A 27,468-nucleotide genomic window follows, 5' to 3' on the forward strand; every position below is an offset into this window, starting at 1 on the left:
TTTTTTCTTCAGGATTCGAAAAGCTCAATACTATCATTACTCATTATGTGGCTCTCAATCAGAACAACCAATCAACCATTCAACCAATCACCAGTTGCGAAGAAAGAAAACCAAATTCACAATAGGAATATTTACAGAGTCATGACCACTTAAAGCGTGATATCTTTTTAATAATTTCATCTTGTATATCTCTCTTAACCGAAGCAGAACAGCAATGGATAAGACAATAGCATTACAATACCAACGCAATAATCAATAACGAAAATAAATAACTTTGAGATTAGCATTCAGTGTAAAAATATGTTTATATAATGATGACTTCATGAGTTGCTTAAAAAATGCATCAGGAATTCTATTTAAAGCATAAATATATTTTGTTGACACGCTGTTACCATAAATTATCCTCAATGAGATCACAAAGACTTTCGAATAAAAATCAATTCATTCAACAGCTTTATTCATAACCTTTCGTGCGAGAATACGTATTACGCAATTCAAACATTATATCTATGGGTAACACAGCAGGAAATTGCTGTTGCGTTGTTTTCTCGATAGTCTTTGTGATTATGTTCAAAAGATACCCTTTTCAAGTCATAGAAAATAATTTCAAGCAAGAGGAAAGCAGAATAACATAAAATGTACTTTACACACATTTATACAAACCATCTTATGCAATATGTCAACCCATCGGACCCATTTATACTTTTTTCGATAGATTTTGTTTTCAAGTTGATTGAGATAATAACAGATAGAGAGATGAACAGAGAGAGCGAGAGAGATGAATAGAGAGAGAGAGAGAGAGAGAGAGTGAGCGAGAGAGATATGGAGTTGATATTGTGATCAGGTTGGTTTGTTCATAAGTCAATGGATAGAACTATCACTATACAGTCATGTACAATGCACATATACAATTTGAAAACAACATACCTTTGATTAAAATCAATAAATTACACACTTTGCAATTTTTGTATCCGGGGTTTACTTAACATTAGACCATTTTCGCATTTTATAGACACATCACTATATACACAAATATGTCGGCAAAAATATCTTCCTGACTATAAGATTTGACAGCATTAACCTTTTTAGTACATGGAAGTTCATGTTCTTCTGAATCGTATTTTGGTCTCGTCATTTTCGTTTGGTCTCGCTGTTAAATACTGGTCCAAGAAAACATGGGGGAAAAATGACAAGACTTCAATCTGAAAACATTGACACGATACCATTTGTACACATGACATAATCATCATTACGACAATAATAGTCTTCATCAGCAAAAATATGATTGAATACTGGGTATTTAAGTCTTTTTCATGGATATTCAATATCTTCGGCTTTACATAAGAAAATATTAATCCTTTCAAATTTCACTATGCCTGGTTAAAATGACAGTGAACACTTCTTAATGCAATATTTTGCAAGAGAACAACTTATTTTTTTAAGCTTAAAAAACATGAATCATATTAACATTTGTGGAAAAGCGATGACATGTCATTGAAAACAAAATTGCACGAATGTTTCATTCTGTACAATGCAAAAGAATCAAATTTAAAAAAATTATTCTCGCTATGAATTTTAATCTAGAAACAAAACAAAAAAGAAACAATTATTGACCTGTCAAAACTGTTCAAAACTAATCAATTCTAAAATCTAACAATCAATCTCGCGCCGAGTTCCCTTTGAAATGTCGTTGAAGCTCTTTTCCAGAAAGAGTTTGTACCGCACTTCTTCGGACAAAAGAAAAAAGAAGGAAAAGATTTTGCACTGCTAAAATATTTACAATTTCAAGTTCACCTTTTTCATGACTTTATATCAATAACAAAAAACAAAAAAAGGGAAAGAAATGCGTCATCATTCATGGATCATTGATTGAAATAATAATCCGCTCCTGAGATACCCTCTTGAAATCTGCACAAAAATTATTGTATTGCGTTATTTCTGTTCGCTTTAGAGAAAAGCACAAAATTAACGCTTCACACATTTCCCCCAACATTGTAGTGTAGAGTATCAACAGACAAAACACCGCCGATACACTTAATGCTAGGAATTACATGTATAACAATTACGTTTGCTGTGGAAAATTAAAGGCATGTCAGTGTTCTTAGGCAAGAAATGAACTACATATAAAGGATAATCTATCAAACTAAATGGCTATCCTGAAAGTTATCTTTGAATTTGGGTGTGCAAAATGTTCTAAGAATATACGCGTACAGAGCAAAGGCACCACAAATTAAAATCAATTCAAAAATATAAAAGGCAAGTCTTGTCGAATATAACATTACGAACACATACATATACATTAATATGTTTCTGATACAAATTTTCAAAATATGCATTCATTTAACTGTTCTATCACTGCTAAAACACTTGACAATGAGTAATGCGAGTCCTTTTGGGAAGGGGCAGACTGTTAAATTTCGGAACTAATAAAGTTCAGTACATTTTAATATGTGGTATGATATTAAAACCTGAATGATTTGCAGCTCAGGAACTCCACGCAGTATCAATAGATTTTGTAGATTTGATTATCATTTCGATAAGTTCCGAAAAGTATGTATGTCGCTACTTCAATTTGGACGATTGGCAGTGCATTTTGTGCGACGATAACAAATTTAATATTATTAACTGATGTTCTCTTTTCGACTTTGAAGTAAGATAAATTAATTTATTGTTAAAATCACTAATTTTCTTTGAAGGCAAATAGTCGCTACTCGGGGTTTATCAAGACACGTTATGTTGCCTTTTCTAGCCTTCTGGCGGATGAAAACGATATAATTATAGTGAGAATTCATATTTCTTTTAATTCTACTTGTCTGAGTAGAATTCAGTCTCATCAAGGTTTCATATAGATAAAATATATCTTATTTACATATTCGCTTCTCATAATATTTGGCGTTTCCATCCATATACACCATGCGCAACTATATATATAAATCATACCATCACCTTACTTAGAGATTTATGTACAAAAATCTATGTCATTTTGGTATTTTCTTTCGAAAACTACAACAAAACAACAGTGTTTCTTTTCAAGAATCTGATTTCCTCTTTAAATGTTCGTTATGTGTTGCATAACATGACTAACAAACGATGTTACACATAGATAGACATGGTCATACGAATGTATAATGTCAAGAATTCATGTACGTGTGCTAGTTGTTCTAATAACTAGAAACAGATTAAGAACTACGTTCACCGTTCAACAGTGCTATAATGTCATCAAGACATTGACCATGCACTCTAATGCTGTTATCTAGATGCTAAAATTCAATCTGCCCAGCAGAGGATGAATGCTAAAAAGCTACACTAGTATAGACTGAGCGAGACTTTATCACTACAGATGTAAAATATGATAAACCTGTGCAATCATGGCCACAGTAAGAAGTAATAGATACAAAACACATTAAATACGAAGAACTTGTCATGTGCGAATCGTCTGCGCCAGGCCGAGGATTTCCACATGATGTCTTCATAGTATAGTAATATCTGTTGCGATTCTATTCTACCACACACTGCCCACTATAGATGCGTTTAAGGCCAAGCAAAGCAAACCGTCACACATGACACAAATATAAATGAATGGGACCATCGTTCAACAAGTGAGACCCAAAAGACAAGTCATAAAGAACATACACTGAAGTGTCCTAACGACAGCTCACATGCACGTGCAAAAACAACATCGCACACAAAGAAGTCAATCTTCACAGCCACTTTGAAAACACAACAATTGTCCGTCGATATGTTTTTTAAAAGTGTTTTGCTTTGTTATCAGCAGTCATAGTTGAGGATCTCCTGCAGCAAAGCCGGGATCTCCATGTAAGGCCATGCGTGTCTGAACTCGGACGTGCTCTTGAAGAAGATGGCGGACACTGCCCGTAGGTTGGTGGCCTGCATCAGGAGCCTTGCGAAGAGCTGCTTGTTTTTCCAGTCCCTCCGCGTCACTTCTCTCTTGAGGCATTCCAGATAACGATCCTGCAGGACTTCTACCTTGCCGGGTTCCACAAGTCCATGGCGATCTACAAACACAAAATAAAAAGAAGGAAACAGTATGGTTAATTTACTGATTGACTGCTGGTATTCATAGTTATTGGGGATTAGGCCTACGTTAAAGAGAAACAAAGTTAGTGCAAAGTTCGCGTATTGTGTCCTATTTTTAAACTACACTCTCAATCAATTTCTGTTCAAATAAATCCGAGAATTATAAAGTGCCTTACCAGGAGGAGGCCATATAATTATATTCTGTTTTCTTGTCATAACGACAATTCATCATTACATTTAATACTTTATAAAAGCCTTGCCTATATGTACATAACGTCTATTTTTAATCACGCAAATAAGTCATTTCATTTATTACAAATAAAAGTGGATTTCACAAGGTTGGATGACATTAGTTTCAGTCAGAATGTAAAGATGTCCTTAGATTGCTGATCAAGGCTGGCCTGAAGTAATAAGCTAGAATCTGATTAGTAATTGTCGTACTAGGAGCCTTATTGTTTCGCTTTAAGAGAATCCACTGAACTAAAAAAGGTTCCCTTTTTTGGTATGTCTATTGTATGCAGTGACTCATTCCCGGTAGGATCATCCACTTATTTCATTTACTATTCACACCTGAAATTACGTCAATTAAAACATGTATCTCCCGCCTGATTATTCTCATCATCTTCTTGAGTACGTGCAGATAATTCAAACCTAAATTTAGCTATCTTCAACGCCCACTTTTTTCTTTAATGAATAATCAATCGAGTAAACATGTTCTTCACCTGCACAGCGCCACTAATTTTCCATAAAATTTTCCGCTCTACCAAATCCCTCGGATTGAATTGAATGGGATTGGAAAACTCGTAGCAAAATAACCATGTAATAACCAGGATATGAACAGTAAATTGATATAACTAAAGTAACAGGAGAGATGAAACACAGGGATAGTTTTAGTACAACCTTCAGAAAGTCCATCCTATTTCTTTGATATTTTAGTTGGTAAATAATCACAAAACAGTTCTAAGCTGCTATGGAATATATATTCCGCAAGTTGAAACGAATGAGAGGGGAAGAATATTGTAGATCCTAATTTAAAAAAAATAGTTTTCATATGTGCCACCAGAAAGACAAACAGACAGGTGTTTGTACACGAAACTTGTGAATTATATCTGCGAAATTAAACAGCAAGAAGATTTGGCGGAGACAGATCTAACCGATAGCCTCGATTTATCAACCCATTCAGATATTTACACTTAAATTCACCGGAAGTCGTGAGCGAAACATTTTATGCCTTGTACATAATACATTTTGATGGTGCACACAGTGTATTTTTTGTTATAAGGACGATAATATGGCAGAAAATGCGTTTGAATCTGAATTTGAAACTAGAAGTGATCATTTACCTGGACTGAAAAGAACAACCGTGGTGAAGAGAGCAATTTCTTCCTTGATCAGTTGGAGGTTGTTGAAGCTCCTGGAGAAGTCAAAGAGCTCGTCCCAGAACCTGTAGTCACAGCCAAGCATGCTAAGGTGAGACATGGCGTACCCGTGATCCGTTCCGAAGGACACCGAGTCCGACGTGAAGGCGATCTCCATGCACGTTCGCAGCAGCCAGATCTCAAAGAAGCCAGCTTTGAGAAGAGTCATCTGATCCTCCTATAGAAATAAGTGGTAGGGTGATTGTGGAGTTAGAAACTATGTGGTTTAGTGCATAACTTGTCAGAACTTGGGGACCATAAGTTTCGGGCTTCAAATATCCATCCTTCAATCGTTATTATGGTGAAATGCCGACTTATCAAGGGAGATTTCTATGAATGCCTTAATCAGCGACCCCATTATGTTAATTTTAAGTATTAAACCGAGTACTCAAACATTCTCCCGATGTGTAACAAAGCTTGCATTATTCTCCTACAAAACCGCAGATATTTTCAACTTTATTTAATCAGGAATTTTATTAATATAGGAAAGTGAAAGCAATGAAATTGTCAGAGTTGCATGTACAACCTTTTTTAATCCGTTCAAATCTAAAAAGATTGATCGCATACCTGCAGGAGATCGCAGAAGCCAGGTAGGTTCTTGCTGAACTGCACTACATTGACAACAGAGGGTGTGAGGACGTCGGTCAGGTAGCCTTTGACGGTACAGATCCTGGAGTACAAGTCCCCAAGGTCGCATGGTTCATCCAGGAAGTGCGACCAGGCATTGGTTCCGGGAAGGGAGAGGGCGGAGAGGTCTACGGGAAGTCTCTCGGAATGCATCTGCTGGGAATCCTGCTTCAGCTTGATCTGCAATGCCGAAAGGGAAAGAAAAACGAAGGGAAAACTGTAAGAACCATGGTTTAAATTGTGGATTTGGCCCAATAATGACGTCAGGAATAGTAAATGGATGGCATGAAATATTAAAACAAAGGAATGAAAATACAGCACTTGAATACAAAGAAAGAGAGAATTACCATTAAACAGATGATCGGAAGGATAAGATAAAACACATCTGGCAAAAGGGAGATCATGGGAAGAATATAGTGATCACCTAATGCCTAATGCCATGTATACGTTATCATGAACGTACAAAAGGGAAGCGTTTCACGGAACAGTCATGAGGACAAGTTCGTCGATATCCCATTAAACACGTGTATGAAAATGACTATACATTAACATATAATGTCTGTAAACTTGTACATGAGAGATTCGTGAAATAATGCATGGAACTCGACTTACGTGTGCAGTTGTTGTCATCTTGGAGCTGGTGACGTCATGAGCGTTAACCACCTTCTGAATGAGTGCATAAATTTCGCGATCCTTCCTCTCCCGCTCGACGATCTGCTCAGGAGTAGCCAGACTCTGGATCTCGGCAAGGTTCTTCATCTTCTGCTTCTTAGAGTAACGTCCTACGCGAACGGCTGAGGGTATGAAAAAAGGTGCGAAGGGTGAGAATAAGGTTTAAGTTTACATTATGATGATACATAGATAACAAAAAACGCCATACCTTTTCATTGACCGGAATATTGTTTCATGCTACTTCTAATAGGAAGGATATACATTAGTGCCTTCCACAACACTTTATTGTGTAATGTATGTCATTGTTTGTATAGGTACAAAGCTCAATCTATAATCAGCAATATATGCGATAAAACTTTTATTATAATCAAAAATAGTCGATCAATTAGAAAAATGTTTTGATATGTCCCGATGCAAAAAAATCATACTTTAAAATAAGCATTAAATATGAAGAAAAAAAAAATCATCGACTTACAATGAACAGACATGCCAACGGCAAGACACTTCTGGTATCTGCAGTGTGCACAGCGCCCTCTAGTGTTCTTCCCAATCTCGCAGTGTCCTTCCTTCTGGCACTGTACGATGAGGGTCTTGTTCCCGATGCAGCGTCTGAAGAATCCCTTGCACCCTTCACAGGACGTCACCCCGTAATGTATCCCAGAAGCCTCGTCACCACACACACGACACGAGGGGAGGATGGGTTTAATGGGGGCTTTCTTGCTGATGGGCGCCATCTTGGATTGGACGATGTCCACGGTGGTTTTGTTGTTGGGTCGATGTCTTTAGATAATGATGTAAGTCGGCGTTGTTGACTATCGCAAAGTCGACTTGTCGGGTGATGGGTTGGTGAGGGAAATACAAAGTGACCACCACGAATTGGATATAATCTGAAAGAACAATGCAAGAAGAAGGAGTACATTTAGTGCCAGATCTATTTCGAAATTTTGATTGCTGTTTCACTGTTGCATTCACAACTGTCGCTCCTCTTTAAATCAAAATTAACTTAAGGAAAAAGGAACAAGTTACGAAGAAGACCTTCATGAGAAGAATATCTATATTTGGCATCGCCTTGCTTGATAGTACGCCAATAACTCACTAACAAACTTTAATTTCTTACCAACACAGTGCCTACATACGACAAATAACAACACAAAAAAACTAAGACTAACCAATCACAACAAAAACAATCAAACAAACCACCAGAAGAGAGAGAGAGGGAGAGGGAGAGATATGGGGGAGAGAGAGAGAGAGAAAGAGAGAGATAGGGGTGAGAGAGAGAGGGGGAAGAAGAGAGAGAGTATGAAAGAGAGTGAGAGAGAGACAGAGAGACATAGAGAGACAGAGAAGTAGAAGAAGTCTGGCAAAGCACCAGGGAAGAGGCTGCAATATCCTTAATTGTATAATTAAGAAAATGTTCTAATTTCAGCCAAGAACGGAGACATCAAAGAGTGGCCGGTGGTCGACTTTACCAACGCAATCGTTGGTCATCCCTAGGTACCAGGGTTTCGTTGTGTCTGTCCTTTTGCTGCCACCCTCCAAGCCTGGTACATGTGTCATTTCCCCTCTCGGGGGTTCTCCGACGTTTGTCGGGGAGGCCCTCGAGTTTCCAACCCAACACAAGGGAAACCATTACATAATCTATGTAACTGATAGTAATTCCTGCCTGAATATGATCATTGTGCCTTGTAAAGACACGAGCAATTCATATGAATTTTTCATGGATTTCCTAACGTGACTCATGTAATCATCCATGATGACATACAGAATATCATCGAGCATAAAACAAATCATGTAGCATATGCATACAGTAGGGTATTCAAGCGTGCCTATGATTCAAAACACAAGGCCAGTCCATATACAACGGGGGTATGGTCATTACATAATGTTAGTTTAAAGATATTCATCCGCTTTCAAATTCATATCTTTGCTCAACTATTATATTATTCTGCAATTATGTTAAATACACATGATGAGTTTTAATATCCCTCACGATTCGTGTGTAATAGGCCCATCAAACTTCATGGTACTGGTACCTCTTTTAGGAGGTATATACTCAATAATGAACAGGTGGAATATATAGCCTGTTTTTCCCCAAAATATTATTCCTTAGCCAAGATTCCACGGCGATGGAACTCCACAGTTGTTCACTATTTCCATGAATAACCACAACAAAATAATGGAAGGTTCTGGAATATATTTCATAATATATATTTTGTAAATCGTCAAGGTTTTGCTATAAAACATATGCTTGTTTGTAGGGCTTCTATGCAGGTTTATTCTCATAAGCAGACTAGCGGCTAATGAGTTTTGCCACTTGTGACTTGTTCAAGTACCACAGAGAATGCGATCGGTTAATTACACGCACGCACGAGAAACTTAAGAGGTGAAATGTCTTTCTCTATATGGATTTCAAGTGTAGGAGAACAATTGTTTTCTTTCCATACAAGAACAGAATTTCGTGAAACCCACGGGTTATTCAAAACTGTGTTAAGAGCATTGTTCATTTTCCAATTGCTGAAGGCGAGGTCTGTAGATAACAGGTAGAGGTAAAATGAAGAAAAACTTCAAATAAAGATGTACTTTAGAAGTGTACTGTTTATTTCCCATATTCGTTGATATTTTTACCTTCACATTGAGTAATGCATCGCACTGAAGAATTTACATAATGCAATGGAGGTTTGCGATATAGTAACATTATTAACTTATTCAATAAAGTTGTGTAACTTAATAAGAGCACCATCCTCATCATTAAATGATATATTCATAAATGATTTATGATAATATACAACTATTTATATTCTCATTAAATTATGTTTACTATAATTATGAATAATATTATTATTATATATTTATCGTATATAACAATATCACCATATAACTGTTATAAATAATATGGGGTTAGCCTTTTACCAGATCATTGAAAACATTTATCATCTCCAAGACATGCACGACAAGGAATAACCAAAACTGTTCAGAGTAGCATCCTTGCATCTACACAAATAAGTCACACCAAAGCGGCATGGTATTGAAGATTAGAATAAAGATGCTCACGAGAAATGACCTTTCCAACTTGAATTAGTCGTTATGATACTTCATCGTGTACCTCCTTTTAGAGACGAAGTGCGCAACATACCACTCTCAAAGTTGAAATGCCTTGGGGTGTACGTGGTCAACAAACCAAACAAGAGAAACAAAATGATCAAACTAAGTAAGAAAAAGAATCCGATATAGGCGGTACCAAACAACTGGGTTTACCCGTTCTAAAAGCTGGATGACCAGGGACAACAAAGTTAAAGACACTGTTGATTGGCCAGAAGTGATGCATTCAACAAAAGTTTAGATTAGTCACAACAAGGTGGAGTTAACTGTACACAAGAGATGTGAATGGTGTATGTTTTTAACTCATCTCACGTTGGATTTCTTCTATTATTCTTCTCAGATATGTTTTGGTGAAAGATTACACATAAAATTGACTGGAATTGGGCCGTTTTGCTTTTCACCTAATTCAAGGTGTAGCCTGTCACGGTTTAGTCATACGATGTAACAATAAGAGCCACACATTGGTACAGCGTTGTCATTTTTATTTTTATTCCCAGGTTTAACAAAATTATGATTTTGTATTGGAGGAAGGATTAAAGGAATATTTCGTAACTGGTTCAAAATACTGCCTCGAGTGTTTTACACCCCATTCTATGTGAAGCATATAGTAATGTTTAGTCATACGATGTAACAAAAAGTGCCTCGCACTGGTTAGTACAGCCTATTGATTGTTGTCCCAAAGTATATTTTTTTCGATGATTACTTCTTCTCAAAGTTGTATTGGACGGTTGGACGAAGGATTAGAGGAAAACTTAAATGGTTCAAATCGTCTCATTGATCATTGATCTCCGTGTTGGGTGTAGCCCAGGGTTAGTCATAACCGTAATAATAAGAACCGTCCACATGTTGGTACTGCGTGTACGCTTGAGTAAATCCCGAGAGCGTCTAACTGCTTTAATGCCAACCCGTACCGCCATGAATAGATGCGGATGTTTTATGGTCAAGTTTGGTAGCAGAGGGGAAGGACTGGTAGAAGAGTACGGTACTACTTATTAATTTGATTGCATTAATGGTGTCTCGAGAACAAAAATAGTCCCAACAGAAACAAATAGCGTTTTGAAAAAGCTACTGCTAGATACAGCGAGACGTGATACAAGCCCTTTTCAGAAGATTTTACGGGAAGCGAGCAGAAAACCAGGCCTTCCGAACGTTCTAGGACGAGGCTTTCCGAGCTGCCAATTTCAATGCGTACACATAGCGTATTACGTAATAGTTCAAGAAGCAACGTTACACCAGTCATGCCATAGAAAGTTATGATTAAGTCCAAAGTTCCATATGAAACGCAATTTACTAGTCTTCTAATGATTTGTGTGTGTGTGTAGAAAAGGGGGGGTGACACGTGTCATGAAAAAAATCAATCCAATCAATTTTCAGACAGTCAACATCGGTCAAGAACCCTCATACATCGAACTATTAATTAGCTTTACAAAAGCTTCAATTTACACGATTTGAAGAGGTCTTATCGTAAGATTAACAACTTTTATTTCTCCATTCCAATTCCAATAATTGACTTGTTTTGCTGAGAATAAAAGTACAGTGTGTTTTCCACTGAAGCCTGAATCCATAGATTACCTGCCAAAATCATAAAAATAACCGCTGCATAATAATGGTGTCTCCATATATGCGACAGGCGAATTTAGTGATTGTTGTTAACAATTGTAAATGTTGCATGATATTCCTTTTAAATGGGCTTTCAAACTGAGGTATGACGAGGTATCGGTGACCGAACCAGTTATGCATGATACGAAATGCTTGATTTTAATCAAGCAGATGCAAATTTTTACTACTCTAATGGATTATTTTAACCCTTATCATATTATCGGATCGTTATCGGTACGAGATGCTCAGCTGAATTAGCATTTGTTTAAGAAAACAGTCAAATAAAATAAAAAGGACTAAAACGGATTTCGTATTCCATTATTCCAGATAAACAAGAAATACATAATCTATAGCAAATGCATGAATAGTGGCGGATAAAAGGAGTTTCTGAAAATGAATTATGCCGTTTGGAAAAAAGAGGCAATTTTCTTTTGTCGGCCTTCACACACGAAGGTTATCGCTGACACCAATCCAAGCTATACTGCTGCAGCTACACTAGGTAGACCTTTAAAGAAATAAAATGTATCTAGAAAGGATTTAACTATTGCGTCACCCGATTAGAAATAAAGAACATCATCCAAGCGAGATATTGTGAGCCTCTGCCGCCATGGTCAAATGTTGTGATGATTTATGAAGACATTCGTCAGCCCATAATTATTGTTTCGATCTAAAAACTTCGAGTGCCACTGCGCGGTCTGTGCACACAAACTACACATAATATGGAGAAGTGCGCCTCGTTGGATATAACGTGACAAGAGTTCAACCACGTTACACCTCATGCTACCTGCGCGGCGCCATTTCATGACCAATAACAATGCAGTACATGATTGTCATGCTTGCGCTTTTGCTAGTTATAAGTTGGCTGCTGATGAAATGGACATTACTGTCATAATGAAGGATGCCAAGTATAGGGCGTTGTATAGCAGCTAGGGGAAGGGGGACACGTGAAATCATAATTGTTCTTCTACTTTTTTCAAATGATTTTTTTTTGTTTTGGCTTTTTAAAGTCACAATTCAAAACGCAAGCTAAAATACAATAGAATTTAACTTAGACAACAAAAAAGAAAACAAACAAACAACGAACAGACACGAATTTACATTAGTCAGTTGTATCAAAACGACCTTTCGTTATCTAAAATCAACTTTGCTGAACGTGTTCACATCAACATATCCTGTAGACTATTCTGTCATGACAAATTATAAACTTAACTCTCGAACCATATAGGCATGCCTCTTTAAAACAAGATATTTTGTTGGTATTTCTACTGGACAATACGCCATCCATGCATGGGTACCAGTCACTAAACATCCACTCGTTATGTAATAAAAATGATGTGTGTACGAAGGCTCGGCCTCCAACGTCTTTACTCACAAAACAACCCTGGTTCGTCAATTTAAATACATACCAGTAAAATCATGATGTTAGAAAAAAAAGGATATAATAGGAAACCAAAAAAATACTGGACACACGATAGTAACGATGTCAAAACAAATCAATTGTTAGGCCTATATTCCTTATAAGCCAAACCCTCATTTTTCGTGTATTTATATGAATAATTTCGATATCGAAGAATATGGAAATTAACAAATAGACCACCAAGCAATCCCCACCCCTAGTGTTTGCCGGTTATTGGCAGATTCAAAATGTCCATGGAGTCCCAGCCCTTTTCTCTCTCTAGCTTCGTTATCATCTATTGTCTTTTTCATCGGAAATGGGCTGTCTTCAAAGACTAATTATGACGCCATTATACAGAGTGAGTCAAAAAAAAGTTTACACCTAGAAAATTGCTAATTATTAAATAAATCATCTATGAACAGTAAATTATTATACATCTTATGAAAGAGTGTTTTATCCCGAATCATTTGGTACCATTTTTGTGAGGTATGTGTTCACGCTTGGGTGTATAGGAGGCATTGTTTGCGAGAGTGCAAAAATCGACTTGCGCCAAAGTTGCCTATGTGACGTTTGAATAAAACAATTGGGATTTGGGTATTAATTCAGTCTTTTCAGATCTAAATAACACCCCTAACAAAATTAATCATGCCACACATATCAAATATCGAATATCAAATATCAAGGAACATTCGTGCGCGTGTGCGTGGGTATGTGTGACTTTGCCCTTTGCAAAAAACATATGCAATGCATTTCATTTGATACATTCGATCCATTCTCTCACTCCACTAATCCCAACATAATACATACTGAAGGTATCACTTTGGCGCAAGTCGATTTTTGCACTCTCGCAAACAATGCCACCTTTTCATCCAAGCGTGAACACATACCAAACAAAAATGGTACCAAATGATTTGGGATAAAACACTCTTTCATAAGATGTATAATAATTTACTGGTCATAGATGATTTTAAAAACAATTAGCAATTTTTCTAGGTGTAAACTTTTTTTTGACTCACATGGTATATAGAATAAAATATTATGCAAATTTTCTGAGACGTCACAATCATCAGGTGTAACATGAACAATTTCCATCGAAATGGGGGAGCAGCTGGCAGCTAAATGATTTCAACATTTTGATTGCGTTTTCATGTTCTCTGTTGTATATTCCCTCTTACAACCCGCCCTTACAGATTTTCTTTGAAAATATTGTAAGATATTTCAAACCCCCCCCCCCCATACTCATTCAAATCTCTTTAAAAATCGATAATAAAGCAATGTAATTGTATAATATATTCTTCAAGCAGCAGAGTCGAAATCTTTTCCTTTAGGACTCGAATCAACTGAAGAAAAAAAAGTCTAGAAAGAAACCTTAACGCAATAAAAAAAAAATCAACAAATCGAAAAATTGCAACAGCGACTTTTGGGAAACTCATGTCGAATAACTCATGCAAAATTCATTTTACTTCTAAAAAGTAAACATATACAGTGTACTTTGTATTTGAGATTGTAATTTAAACATAGGCCTATCCTTAATTGTGTTTACAAAATTCTGGATATCGAAAATCGGAGATTGACACGGTAATTCCTAATTGTAGCCTAAAGTTTTACCACTTTAATGCTGGTATTTGGTCAGTATACTATGAAAAATACTATGAAAAAGACAGCTTGATGTGTTCCTTGAACAGCATAGGACGTCCTTTATTTAGTTTTATCTTAAGAACCCAGCAAAAAATGCTATTATCTCGTATCACTTGCCATCATTAATCTTTATTACGTAATCTTACCGACTTACCGTTATGTCAATAAAATAAGATATTGAATGGCGGTTTGTCGTTAAACCAGGAGCGGCAGACCTTAGGCACATAACGCTCTTCAAAACACAAGAATCTTCCTTTTTATTTGTCTGTACTTTTTTTTCTTCTTCTTTTCATAGTCTCCTCCCCCCCCCCTTAAACTTACCCCGTTCTTAATATACAGATAATACATTAATTTGATTACATTATAAAAATCATGCTGTGGGATTCCTGTTCTTCTAACAATCGGGCTACTCGATTTCAATTTTTGTCTTTCATTATTTTCTAATCGTTTTAACCTCCCAAATATAACAGAGCCATTTTACAGTGGTCATCGGAAAAGGAGAAGAAAAAACCAACAGAATCCTACAAATTGTAGGCCAATGTATATCATTGCCGAAAATACAGTGCATATAATGACAACGAAGACATTGATGGCACCTCCACGCCAAATGCTGCGTGACTTTTGGGTCAGTTCTATTTGCTGTCTTTCTCGCATTGTCGCGATAAGTAGCCAACAATAAAAACGTGACTCGCAACGAGGTTTAAACGCACTGTCTGCGGTAGCCCATCCATGTCCATCTTTTGCATATAGTCACCATGTATGAAGAATGACCAATGCCTTATCATTATTTGGAGGATATAAAAATGGCGAAAAAAGTAATCAAATCCGATTGCTAGCATTCGTGAACTAACGGGAATAGTCCTTTCGCATACAAAATGTTACGCTTTTTGGTTATACAGATAAAGTCGGTTTTGCTGATTTAAAGAACGAGATAAAAAAAAATGTTATGGGGGATCGAGATGTTATGAAATTGAGAAAGAAATTTACAGTGTTACAACGGCAGCATGAGCTATAGCTGCACACGAAAATCCCATAAATTCCATACATTTTACGATTGTATAAAGTTTTTGTTTTATAACAATCTATGGCTTCACTTTTATTCTAATTAGGCCTCTTCAAAGAAAATGTGCATTCAGTTGTGAAGTACGGCCTCGAACGAGGCCGTACATTTTGACCTATATTTATGTTGTGAAAACATTAACGTTAGGAAAGTCCTGGATACAATTAGGTAAAAAGAAGAATATAAGGTTTCAAAACGGGTCAGAGAGAAAAAAATGAAATTGCAAGTAGGAAAACACTCTAGATGTATTTCTATCTCAAAACAAATTACGTATTTGGTGCTTATGAAAAGCATTGCATGATATTAAAAAAAAATTCTCCAGAAATGAATGAAATTTTAATAAACATATGATATAGGCTAGTACGGTCACCTACCTCAGAAACTTCAAACGTCTGTTCCGTTCTCCTTGCAGTTTACAGATAAGTTACGTTTCAAACAAAACCACGTCTCTTAGACAATATCAGGATTTGAGCAATATCTCATTATGACAATTGACATCATTAAATAAATGACATAGGCACAAGAAGACAGGTAAACCCCCAGTGTCTGCATCCTCCGTGCCTGGAGTGATCACCTGGTGCGAAATATCTTTCAAATGACTGTCAAAAAGTTTGAGGATTAACGAGACAAGATGACGAATCAAGAGCCTTTAGCGTTGGCGACGGTGTTGTGGGGCATGCATGTAGTGTGTGAAGATGACCGTTCTGACATGTTTGACCCAGATATTGTGACTGCAGCTAGCCGCGAGACGATGACATATGTGTCGTGCGTGCGAGCTTGACATCACGGGCTTCGGCCAAAATAATACAACCCGGAATCTGTTATGTCTGTGGGCGAACTCCTCGAGTACGATCGAGTGCGTCGCCGCCGATGGAGGAGCCGCACAACAGCTGGCAGCGCACGGTGTACGAGACCGTCTGCCTGTTGCACCCACCTGTGTCTGCGAGGGGGTGATGACCAAACACTTATCATCGACTTTCCTTTTTTTTATCAGGGAAATCCCAGGCTCTTCGAACTCGAGGCAGAAAAGGCGATAAGATATCCGACTTGTTCAATCAATTATTTATCAATGATGGACGAATTGACAGGTCTCCACTGCTCATCTGCCAGAAATGGCGTGAATTCAAGAACTATATAGATTTCATTCAGCCTTTAATTCGGTTGTATTGGGTTGATAATTACAAGATACCATGTTAATTGAGAACATTTCATTTTTTACCTCAAATACAGGTATAGGTCTTCAACAGTTTTTATGAGTTTTTTTTATGGAAAGGCCATCCGAATCATACAACTGTTTGGAAGACTCAATAAGGTTTATCATCGTTTAGACTATATAGTCTACATAGTGAATCGGTTTGATCCGAGAGGTATAGTTGTTAGGAGCTATGCAAAATTTAAAAAATAAGTTTACGAATTCTTATACGAGCTTATTATTGATTTAACGCTTTTAAAGTTTAGAAAATAAAGTTAGCTCGTTAGTCACAATCTATGTGTCTGCTACAAAGATTATGATTGCAGTCTTCGCGCTCATCAAGGCCTCATTACGTAACAAAGGGTTGCATAAAGTAGGCCTACGGTCGAGTCCATTTTAATGAGGATGTGTTCTCCGAGCATATCTCCGTGATAAAACATATAACATAAATGCTAAACAGAGCTCACACATGCACGTTATCGGAGTTGAGAAAAGAAAAAAAAAGAGGGTCTTTTTCTTCTCCTCCTCCTCCACCTCCTCCTCCATTTTCTCTTTCTTATTCTACTTCTTCGGCATGTGCCCCTGTGCTCCAGTAACTACGCCTAACGATCATGAAACCATTCAACAATGTTTACATCTAAAACGCCTTGTGCAGCTTCAAAGTACATGGCGTACATTATTGAAGCGTCTCATGATTCTGTGTTACACCGATATTAAGACCGACACCAGACCGAGAAGAGACTGAACGAAAGATTACATGTATTAGGTTCATGATTATACCGAGTGATACATAATCGGTCGGTTAATTCAAAGTCGGTTAGCGGTGTGACTGAAGGTAGCTAGAAACCGTCATAAGAAGGCCTACATTGAAAATGCATGTGATACATGGAGTACATGAACAAGCAATTTATTGTTGGTATCATGAACAAAACATCACATTTGTATGGATAGTTATGCTGAGAAACACAATTGATTGCCACATTTGGAGATATAACTATGAGGTATAGTTCACCGATTCCCTGCATGTGTGGAGGCAACTTCTCCGAATGTGGCTAATAGACGACATAGATGGCGCTAGACCAAATCGTGAATTGTCTGCATTAGAAACATTAGAAATATTTCTGTCTTCCACAGTTTGTCACACCAAACAGTTCTGTATGGTGACCATTATTATTTATCAGTGCAAAAAAATTATTCTCCTATCGAATATTAACATCTCTACTTCAACTTTTTAGCTGCATTTCATTAGATTATACATGATAGTAGGACAAACAGTTCTTTAACTTCCGGTTAATTTTATATTGCTAGTCGTGGTACATTGTTAGTAATTTTCCTATGAATTGCGTGTTCTTTACATCTTGCCCGCCTGTTCCAATGCCAGAAGCTTTTCCTTGTGTGTCACCACAAATTTCCTCTCAGTTTCTCATGTTTTTCTTTTGTTAACAAATGTAAACTTGTTATGAACGATTCGTACATCAAACACCTGACACTCTACGTAACAATTCGACATTCAAGCTTTCCGCTATCGATTGCAAGATTTTGTACCAACAAATGCAGATAATATTGCAAAATCTTTTCAAGACACACACGTGAAAAAGAAGGCCATTGAGCCCGCGTTCAGGCGGGAAATAATGAAAGCGTAAACAAATTTTGATCTTTCATGTTTTTCATTGTACATGTATTATATAAAAAGGGGATTTTCTTTTTTTCTTTCGCTTCATCAGCGATCAAACATGTTCATGGTGTTGTTGGAAAACGAAGAAATTGGGTGTTCGATTACACTGAAAAGCACTCAAATTCGATGAATATCCGCGGGATATAAGCTTGTTCGTGTTTGCTACCAAAGCAACGGGTACTTTTTGTGATGGATTTTCAAGAGAAGATAAAACGAGAAAATGAAGGGTTGCAATAAAGAATAGACTCGAAGTTTTTTTTTCTTCTCATCTTAATTTTGTAAATGAATCCCCTGTTTATTTCGCGTTAGCTGAAAAAGTCGAGAAATGGGTCAAATTGAGTGCGTTTTTTTTTGTGGGGAGACACTGGTGAGAAGGTTTGGGGCTATTTATCAACGGCGAGTCCTTAGGGCAAGTAGCAATTCGATCAGAGTTATATGTCTGTAATAAAGCATACCCGTTTCGTTCTGGGGTCTAATTTTCCGGCTTGCATAAACTTCGTTAATGATATAATCCCTCGAAATTTATTTTAGAAGTGATTCGCAGAATTACAAGGTAAGTCCTCGTTTTTCAGGCTCAATTTGTTTTCTAATTATGAAAGTACGCTGCATCTAGTTATGCTCCTCAATGAGTTTCCCTATTCAATTCATCCACGCAATTCAATCGAGGTACAAATTAATCAATAATCAGAAGCAAAGAACTGATACGAGAAATATAAATTAAGTTGCATTTCCATCGCTTTCTCCAACGTATTCTAATTAAATATGCATAATTTTATAAAAGCTCCAGACCTTAGAGGCATAGCTATACCAATAATCCTCTTGCAATAGCGAAACCAGGGGAAAGATAATGAAGAAAACATGGCCGAAAAGGGGGAGGGGACAATGTTTTTTTTTTTTAAGATACGACATCCTGGCCCTCCGACGATGGCATAGTCCTCTCGCAATTTATCCACCTAATAATACCCCCATGGCACTCGTGACCCCCCCCCCCCCCCCCCTCCTCAATTGCTACATCCACCCTACGCCCCTGTCCGCTCTCATCCCCCCTTTTTTCCCCGTTCGGACACCTCCTTCAAGATCGGCAACAGGTCAACGGTACATCGGCTAATGTCGGGCGCTAATGCATGCAAATATCCAGGGACTAGGGTATTCCTAGAAACATCACGGGATACAAGAGAAATGAAATCTTGCAAAAACAAGCCTTAGAAAATATGAAGATACAATGTTGGACTGCTGATGTGATAATGACCTATGGCGGTCCACTGCCGATGAATAGAAAACCACGAAGCAATTACTAAGATGTGATGTGTCTCATTGTTCAGGTACGGGTATAGTGTAACGTTTTGATCAGTGTTTATCGAGAAGATAATTCTTTTTTTTTGAGCCCTCTATCTGTGTTTGAGGGAAAGGTGGATTCAGGGGACTGTCCCTCCCTACTGAGAGAGAGAGAGAGAGAGAGAGAGAGAGAGAGAGAGAGAGAGAGAGAAAAGAAAGGGAGATAGAGAGAGAGAGAGAGAATTAAGGTTTAAAAAAGTAAATTGCTTGCGTTCCCCTGTGCTTTTGGTGACCAGATGGGATCCCCACGATTCCCGGAAGAAAACAAAAACGAATCGAACCACCCCCCCCCCCCCGAAAATTTTCGTTACAATGCTGTGGGATTTCTGAATGGGAAAAAGAAACAGATATTTGGTGTATATATACATATCGTCATATGAGTAGCTGGTGGTTAACACTGATGAAAGGGAGTGCCATAATTATTCAGAATAAGAGAAACTATAATCGAATGAATCCGTTGTATCAGGACTCTTAATTCACTGTCTGTGTTAATTTACCTACTTTTTCCGTTTTATAACAGTGGCGACTGATGATTTGCCTGACAGTGTACTCGATACTGTTAACGTATCTATTACTTTTACTCGCTGTTGTATTTGGGAGTGTACTGAGGAGAATAACCGGGCTGAGAAATAGAACAACCCGTTGGCTTAATTTGACCTAGTGAAAAAGAAGAGAGAGAGAGAGAGAGAGAGAGAGAGACTATTTCCCAAAAGATTCAGGCAAGCGGATATGTAATCCACGTTGTTCTCATTTTAAAAAATGCATGGAAAGGCTTGCTTGCTTTATTCAACGGTCGAAATATGCATTATACAACTGTCAAAAAGAGAGAATGTTGCACTGATTGAATGGGTACGCTCAAACCCTTTAATAACCAAATATGGTAGTACGATACCCGATCTTAATAGAGGGGAGAATCCCTAATCAGTCGTTCAAGGTTCCTGAAGAATATGAAGACCGACAGAGAGCTGAAGAGGTAGTTGAAGTGAGAATCTTAAGTAAAGACGCGACAGGAGAAATAGAAACCAACATCGAAAATGGAACAAAAATTCACATCAGATCGATTGGTAAATGTAACAAAATACGCAGCTAAATGAGTGAGAGAGGAATTTATGGGTACATGGAGGGGAGGGCTGACATTGGAGAGAAGATCAACAGACATGAATTTGCTCTTTGCAAATTCTATGAGAATGACATCAAAATCTTAGGGCAACATCCTTACTATCTACCAATCTGTATACATTCCAAATATGATGGATATACACTTATGTACATCTTACGTCCATCGTGTTTGTAAATTTGCTTTACGTCGAGTCCTTTGCCTAAGGCATTTAATTAGCCTTGATTCATTAGATATATATTTTATTTCATCTTACTTCTTTGTTTTCATTCGCTGATCCCTCTCGCTAATACATTTAGCGTGCAAAACCATGACAATTAAGTACACAGCGAAGGGAAAAAGATAGATGGTTTGACAGCTTGGATACGAGATACACGAAATTTGATGCTTATTAAGACCGCTAGTCAATGCCATTGGACAATTGAATATATCACGAGGGAGTTTGCAGAACATTTCTTGACAACGTTTCCCTCGAAGACATAACACTTAATGCAAGACCAATCGTTTAGGGAACTGGAAGAAAAACGTAGGTTGTATTACCGATCCTCGATATAAAGATTCTGATTGAACAGCCTTTACTTCTGTCGAATTATAGCTGTAAACTTTTGACAATACGTTTTGTTGATGTACATGTTTGGGATGAAATGATGTACAGGACTGTTTTTTAATTGTCTAATTGTAAAGCAAAGTATTTGAGACACCAAAATTGACGAACAAAAACAAAGTGATATATTCTGTTCCAAAGAAAAGGCTATAAAGTTGGTGGGTGATTTAGGCATTCTTATCGAAATTAGGGAGACATGGTTATACCAAGGAGTTATCAGCACAAAAAGGGGCAATTTATATCTCTTAGCACACTGAATAATGTATTTTCCCCCTGAATCTTTACGTCATGCTATATAAAACAATTCATGATAGATTCGTGAGCAACTTAATCAATCTCATTTATTTAAAAAACTATAGCAATGTAAAACACATCGTTGTTCCAAATAAAAGGAAGGACACTCAATTGATGAGATGAAAATACAGGAAATATACAGAAAACGTCTTCAAATAAAAGAAATCAAAGAAGTCGGAGATAATACGATGAAAATGACCCCTGATTGTAACCACTGGACCCGAGGAGCTTGAACGTGAAAGCTAATGTTTCACATTCTGCCAAATACGAAACCGGAAGAGTTTCGTATCTCTTTCCTCGTTAAGCCTTTGCGATTTAAGGACACCTTACTAATGCTTCGGGTCGATGGTGAACACGTGACCAGCAGGGTAAGATAAAACAAAGACGAACCTTATACATCTTGCTAAGGTATCCGAGTTCTTTTGGCATATCTTCGACCTTTCAACATGAAGACATGACGGAAATATTCTAGGCATCATGATTCTACGAACTTGGTGATCCTTAAACTTTACATTGTGACTGCATCGTTTCCAGTCTTCGTAACGTGACACGTCATGAATTCACACGAAAAAAAAAGAGACAAGAAGCAGAACAAAAAGAAGAATATAATGGATGAAAAGGAACTGGTTGCATTTCATATTTCATTTTTTAAGCATGTTTAGGGTTTCAGAGATTACGTGTCCCAAAGAGAGAAACATACTTGATTTCAATTCAAACAAAATAAAGTCAAAATTATGCTGAATATTAAAGAAAGATATATTTTGGCAAAATCGAATACTCTAGCGTTGCTTCTTGGTCACCGACACTTGCAAGTAAATTTTGTTGAGCAAGCACCCCCCCCCCCCCTTATGAGGAATGTTCTGATGACGCCCCCTTAATCACGTGAGTGTACTACCAACCGAAGCCAGCTCAGCTTTTCTCACTACCCTTCGTACCAGGCAGTCCAAACTCGGCTGTCACATCTCAACGACTTTATACAAATATGGCACCGATTAAATTAATTTGCATACTATTTATTTTTCTTCAAAAGATTGAGTGAACCCACTCGGTGCGGAAACGAAATGAATGAAAATATGATAGTGACGCACATGCAAATTTATTTTCGGGGCAATTTATTGTTGTCTGTTTGCTTAAATCCTATGAAGGAAAACTGAGGGCTGAAGTCCAAGTGCTGTTCTATTTTTGGCACAGAGTGATAACGAGGCATTAGCAAGTCCGCGTTTTATGGGGTAAGGGTTATGTGGCGTGAAGCGCTATATCCTACTGTATGACTACCCTCTACAGTGTATTAACATTTCACAGTGTCGTAGATACGATTCACTTCCCCCTATGCACAATTTTCGAATATTAACATATTTGTGTTGGGTTTGGGAGCTGTTTTGAAGACGGCAATGCCTATTTGAAATGTTAACTCGCATCCGTCAATGATCATGATGGCTGCCATCATCTTAATGGTCGTTAAGGGAACGAGGCTTTCACACCCTGTCTCTCTGTTTGGCTGTGTCTACCTATCCTTCTTGTTTCTACCTATCCTTCTATCTGTCTATATTTCTATATACACTGTATATCTATAAACCTACCTATCTATTTTACTATTTAGGTACATTTGTATCGACATCTACATGTATTTGGAAGCCTCTCTCTCTCTCTCTCTCTCTCTCTCTCTCTCTCTAATATTTGTACATGTATGTATAATTTTGTCTTTAGTATCAGTCTGTATAATTATCTTCCTCTCTCTCTCTCTCTCTCTGTCGCTGTCTATCTCTCTCTGTATGTGTCAAAGTGGTCTATTCCCTACTTATCATTCTGGATCACGTTGATCATCATATAAGCTTTTTTCTCAAAAGGATCACAGTGCAACCTGTAGGATGGTGTGTGTCTATAATGGAGAACCCGTCTTCTATCGACGCGGTTGAGACATCACGTTGGCTTTAAGGCAAGCTGCCCACGAAGCTCAACCCGTGGATTGTCGCCTCAAGTGAAAGGTGAAAGGAATGCAATGAGAAGGGAGAAATGAGAGACAGAGAGAGGGGGAGAGAGAGAGAGGGGGAGAGAGAGAGAGGGGGGAGAGAAGAAAGGGATAGAGAGATGGATGGATAATAAATAATATATAGATATAGACATAGATAGATAGGAAGAGAGGAAGAGAGACAGGGAGATAGAGAGAGGGGTGTGATGGAGGTAGAGTAACAAAGAGAATGAGGGGAATAGTGATGTTTTATTCTGCATTCGATAGCATGCGAGAACATCTCGTTGCCCAGTGCGCACTCGATCGATATCATATAGATTTCTCAAATCTCTCGTCGCATCTTGCTTGGTTATGGTGGACAGCATTTCATCTCATTTTTAAAAAAATCTTGCGGGCATTATAATTAAGACTACTGATGGGAATGTCCTAATTCTTGATTCCAGTCCTGTAAATCATGTTTTGTACGCTGATTTCAAAGCCACTGGTCCACCCCCTCGGCCATATTCTGAATGTCTACGCTTGACAAAAAAATGTCCACAGGCTCAAAGAGCACATCGATAACAAGGATTCACGATCTTTGGAAATCTAATTAGCAAAAGAAATATGATTCATATATTGTTATTTGCGCCATATTTTATCACAAGAAATGCCCGAAGACATGCTGGAGTAGAGATATATTGATCCCGATGATAATTTTTTTTATCTTTACCCTTTGTTGAATCGACCTAAGGACAGTCTGAGGGAACCTACGTCATAGTCACGTGGTAGTTTTCAAGGAGATATATACATTAACCATGAACGATACTCATGTTTGGTACCCGCAGACGTTCAAAACACAGCGTGTATTGCAACAAAGTGAAATGAAGAAAATAATCGAAATCAAAAGGCAGATGATTAAATTTCACTGGATGTAAAAGAAAAAAGAAAAATATATCATGATGAAATGATAATTCTTTTGAATCCCACAGTACACAATTTTTGTTAAATCTTTATATATGGGAAGGTTTAAAACGGTTTAACACATCAAAGATAATCTAAAGCTACAATGTATAAAGCTCAAATGGAACATGAACAGGCGACGCCAAACCCAAACTCGGTGACCGCTGGTGTCCCTTTGAATTTCTCGGAGGCCCCATCCCTCGCTGACATCCCTGCCCCCACGGTAGTTAGATATGTACTCAACGTTTGCTCCGACGCAGAATTAAATCTACTTTTTTCTGGATTGAATCATGTGTGTTCATTATCATTTTCAGAAATGAATTATCCATGAAATTACCGAGGTACAAAACTTTACTTAACTTAAGGATGCGAGTATGTACCATGGATGCAAATTAGCACAAACTCGACACTAAAGTTCCCCAAAATAAAATGTCGTATGACATAAACGTTAAGATATATCATGCGTAATGACTACAAATGAAATAAAAAGTGATTTTTGATACATTCCTAATGCCCAATAATGAACATGAAATGTCAAAATCTCAGAGTAAACTCAGGGAGCCCTAATCGAACGTAGGAACATTATCAACCGACCCCAACCAGAACAATGAATAAACAAGTGCTCGGTACATTTATCATGGATGATTTTACTAACATGGTTATATTGACTTACGGGATTCACACTCCGCCTCAGACAGAACGTCATAACTATTTTTGGTGAAATGTCTGTTCAAATACTGAAATCATTATTATACCTCTCCCTCCCTTTTACAAATGAATCCCTAAATAAGAGGGCAAAGAGTGCTCGCAAAAAAAAAAATTGGTTTTTCTTGTTGACGTGACTATGATCGACTACAAACTGACACATTTTACTGAAAGTCAAACACATGGCCGAACACTGGACATAAATATGGGTATAGAGAATGAATAGAGAATTAAGTGGGAATTATTATGCGCTAAATGAATCGAAACTTATTATTATTATTATATGGGAAAGCACAAGACTTTGATTTAAAGCACTTGCTTAAAAGTTATTAACTCAATCGAGTCATGAAAATACGAGAGCATTTTAGCAGCAATCGTTTCCATGTGTCATAGCTACAAAGATATTTTCTAAATGAGAATAGATTCGAATGAGTAGAGATCTCAATACTATATTTGTTCACCTTTGCCAGTAGGACTTAATTGTTATAGATAAATATTATTAATTTGTAATAATTGGTTATCTAGTATACATCAAGATCACTTTAAGAAGATTTCTTTTCAAAGAGATAAAAACAAAATTGACAATTCGTAACCATCACAACGTAATATAGCTTAATCCGTACAATTTGATTTAAACGGCGGGTTAATGCAAATATTGAGAATTGATTCTCGATACATTCGATACAAGTATATTCGGCGTTCAATAATAATGTGAACATTAAATTTTAACTATGCCGTATTCAACAAATTAAACACGCATCAGGTGGGATAAAAGGTGAAGAACAAAATATCGCAATCAATTCAGGCACAACATTTTCACCGTCAATCACATTTTACTTTTGAAGACGAAGGGGCTATTTTTTTCTCGGTGCAATGCAAGGAAACCTGATTCTTCTCCAGAAAACCATTATCATCGTCTTTAATCGCATTGGTCTAGATTTCAAATGCAAGTAACATGTTCCTGTCGACCACATCCTCGGTCCTTCGCATTAAAATGCAAATTGGTCTTCTATCATTAGGAGACCCACTCATTGTCAAGCCAGGGCACTTCAGCGTGACCCGGCCATACCCTCACGTCCTCAACGCGCTCACCACACATTATTCATTACCACAATCTCGCGACAACATCAAGTACAAATCGAATTAATTAGATATCAAACCAAGCAAATGATCTAGGAATGGCAAGTCCTTGATCCACGTTTCCACAGCTGAGGTTAGGGTGAAGGGGTATATAGGGAAGGAATGCTCAAGACTTACCTTGAAAGGGTCCAGCCCTGTCCGATGATGAAGATGCTTGATGATAATTGATGATACAGTGTAGATGAAACACACTATCGTTACTTCTAAAGATGACTACGGCGTATAAAAATATGATATATTTCTTCTTCTATGTATTTTGTATGTTCCCACGACGAAACCAGCGCCTGGGTTTTATAAATAAACGGTAGATCCTGCTACCTCGTCAGCTTGATTGTTTTATAGTTGTACGAGGGCCAGCCCCGTACTCTAGTAGGGTAACACGTCTTAACGGTACCGCTCTCGGAAACTAAACTGATCCGTCTGACGTAGGCAAAAGGATTAAGAACCTGCTTGTGTGTGTGTGCGCATTCACAATCAAATAAACACACACACGCTTTCAATGCATACGAAAATGCGAACTCACGCACACTCGCGCAATACGTATACACTCAAACACAAAACAAAACCCACACCTGATCGACTCTTTTCTTCTCTCTCTCTCTCTCTCTCTCTCTCTCTCTCTTTGCATTTTGGGTGAAAAAAATGACGACGTCATCAGGCCGCACTGTCATGTCGCCGTGCAGCTAGACGCAGAAAACCAGATTTTCGATCGGCCTACGATATGGACATTGTGGATGTCCTTCAAAATGCGAATAAAAGATGCAAATGAGCCTTAAATTGCATCTCTAAACGAAAGCAACTGGTGAATAAGAAGAACGCGGCATGGTGACATGGTGTATACACCTGTACATCTGACACACGAAATTGACGGTTGCTATATCAATGCGCCTGATAGCGCCGGGTAAAAAAAATCATGCATTTGTTGAACTGTCACATGAATAGTGGATGGTG

At 37.6% G+C, this 27,468-nt stretch overlaps 1 protein-coding gene across 3 annotated transcripts; it reads right to left on the minus strand.

The window, feature by feature from the left end:
* Positions 1-130: 130 nt before the first annotated feature.
* LOC592902 (nuclear receptor ROR-beta) lies at positions 131-26,944 on the minus strand. 3 transcript variants are annotated; one of them, XM_792403.5, is made up of 6 exons: positions 26,635-26,944; positions 7,231-7,642; positions 6,696-6,877; positions 6,024-6,263; positions 5,382-5,634; positions 131-4,016 (listed from the first exon to the last, which is right to left on the minus strand). In XM_792403.5, the coding sequence occupies exons 2-6, from the start codon at positions 7,487-7,489 to the stop codon at positions 3,769-3,771; spliced, it is 1,182 nt and encodes a 393-aa protein (XP_797496.1). In that variant the 5' UTR covers positions 7,490-7,642; positions 26,635-26,944; the 3' UTR covers positions 131-3,768. The 3 variants fall into 3 exon arrangements, with proteins under 3 accessions (XP_797496.1, XP_011662830.1, XP_030847748.1); XM_011664528.2 differs by lacking the exon at positions 26,635-26,944 and adding an exon at positions 15,922-17,684; XM_030991888.1 differs by lacking the exon at positions 26,635-26,944 and adding an exon at positions 9,666-10,198.
* Between the last annotated feature and the right edge of the window lie 524 nt (positions 26,945-27,468).

The sequence above is a fragment of the Strongylocentrotus purpuratus genome, unplaced genomic scaffold (genome assembly GCF_000002235.5).
Source record: "Strongylocentrotus purpuratus isolate Spur 01 unplaced genomic scaffold, Spur_5.0 spur5_scaffold_2, whole genome shotgun sequence".
In the NCBI taxonomy this organism is placed as follows: domain Eukaryota; kingdom Metazoa; phylum Echinodermata; class Echinoidea; order Camarodonta; family Strongylocentrotidae; genus Strongylocentrotus; species Strongylocentrotus purpuratus.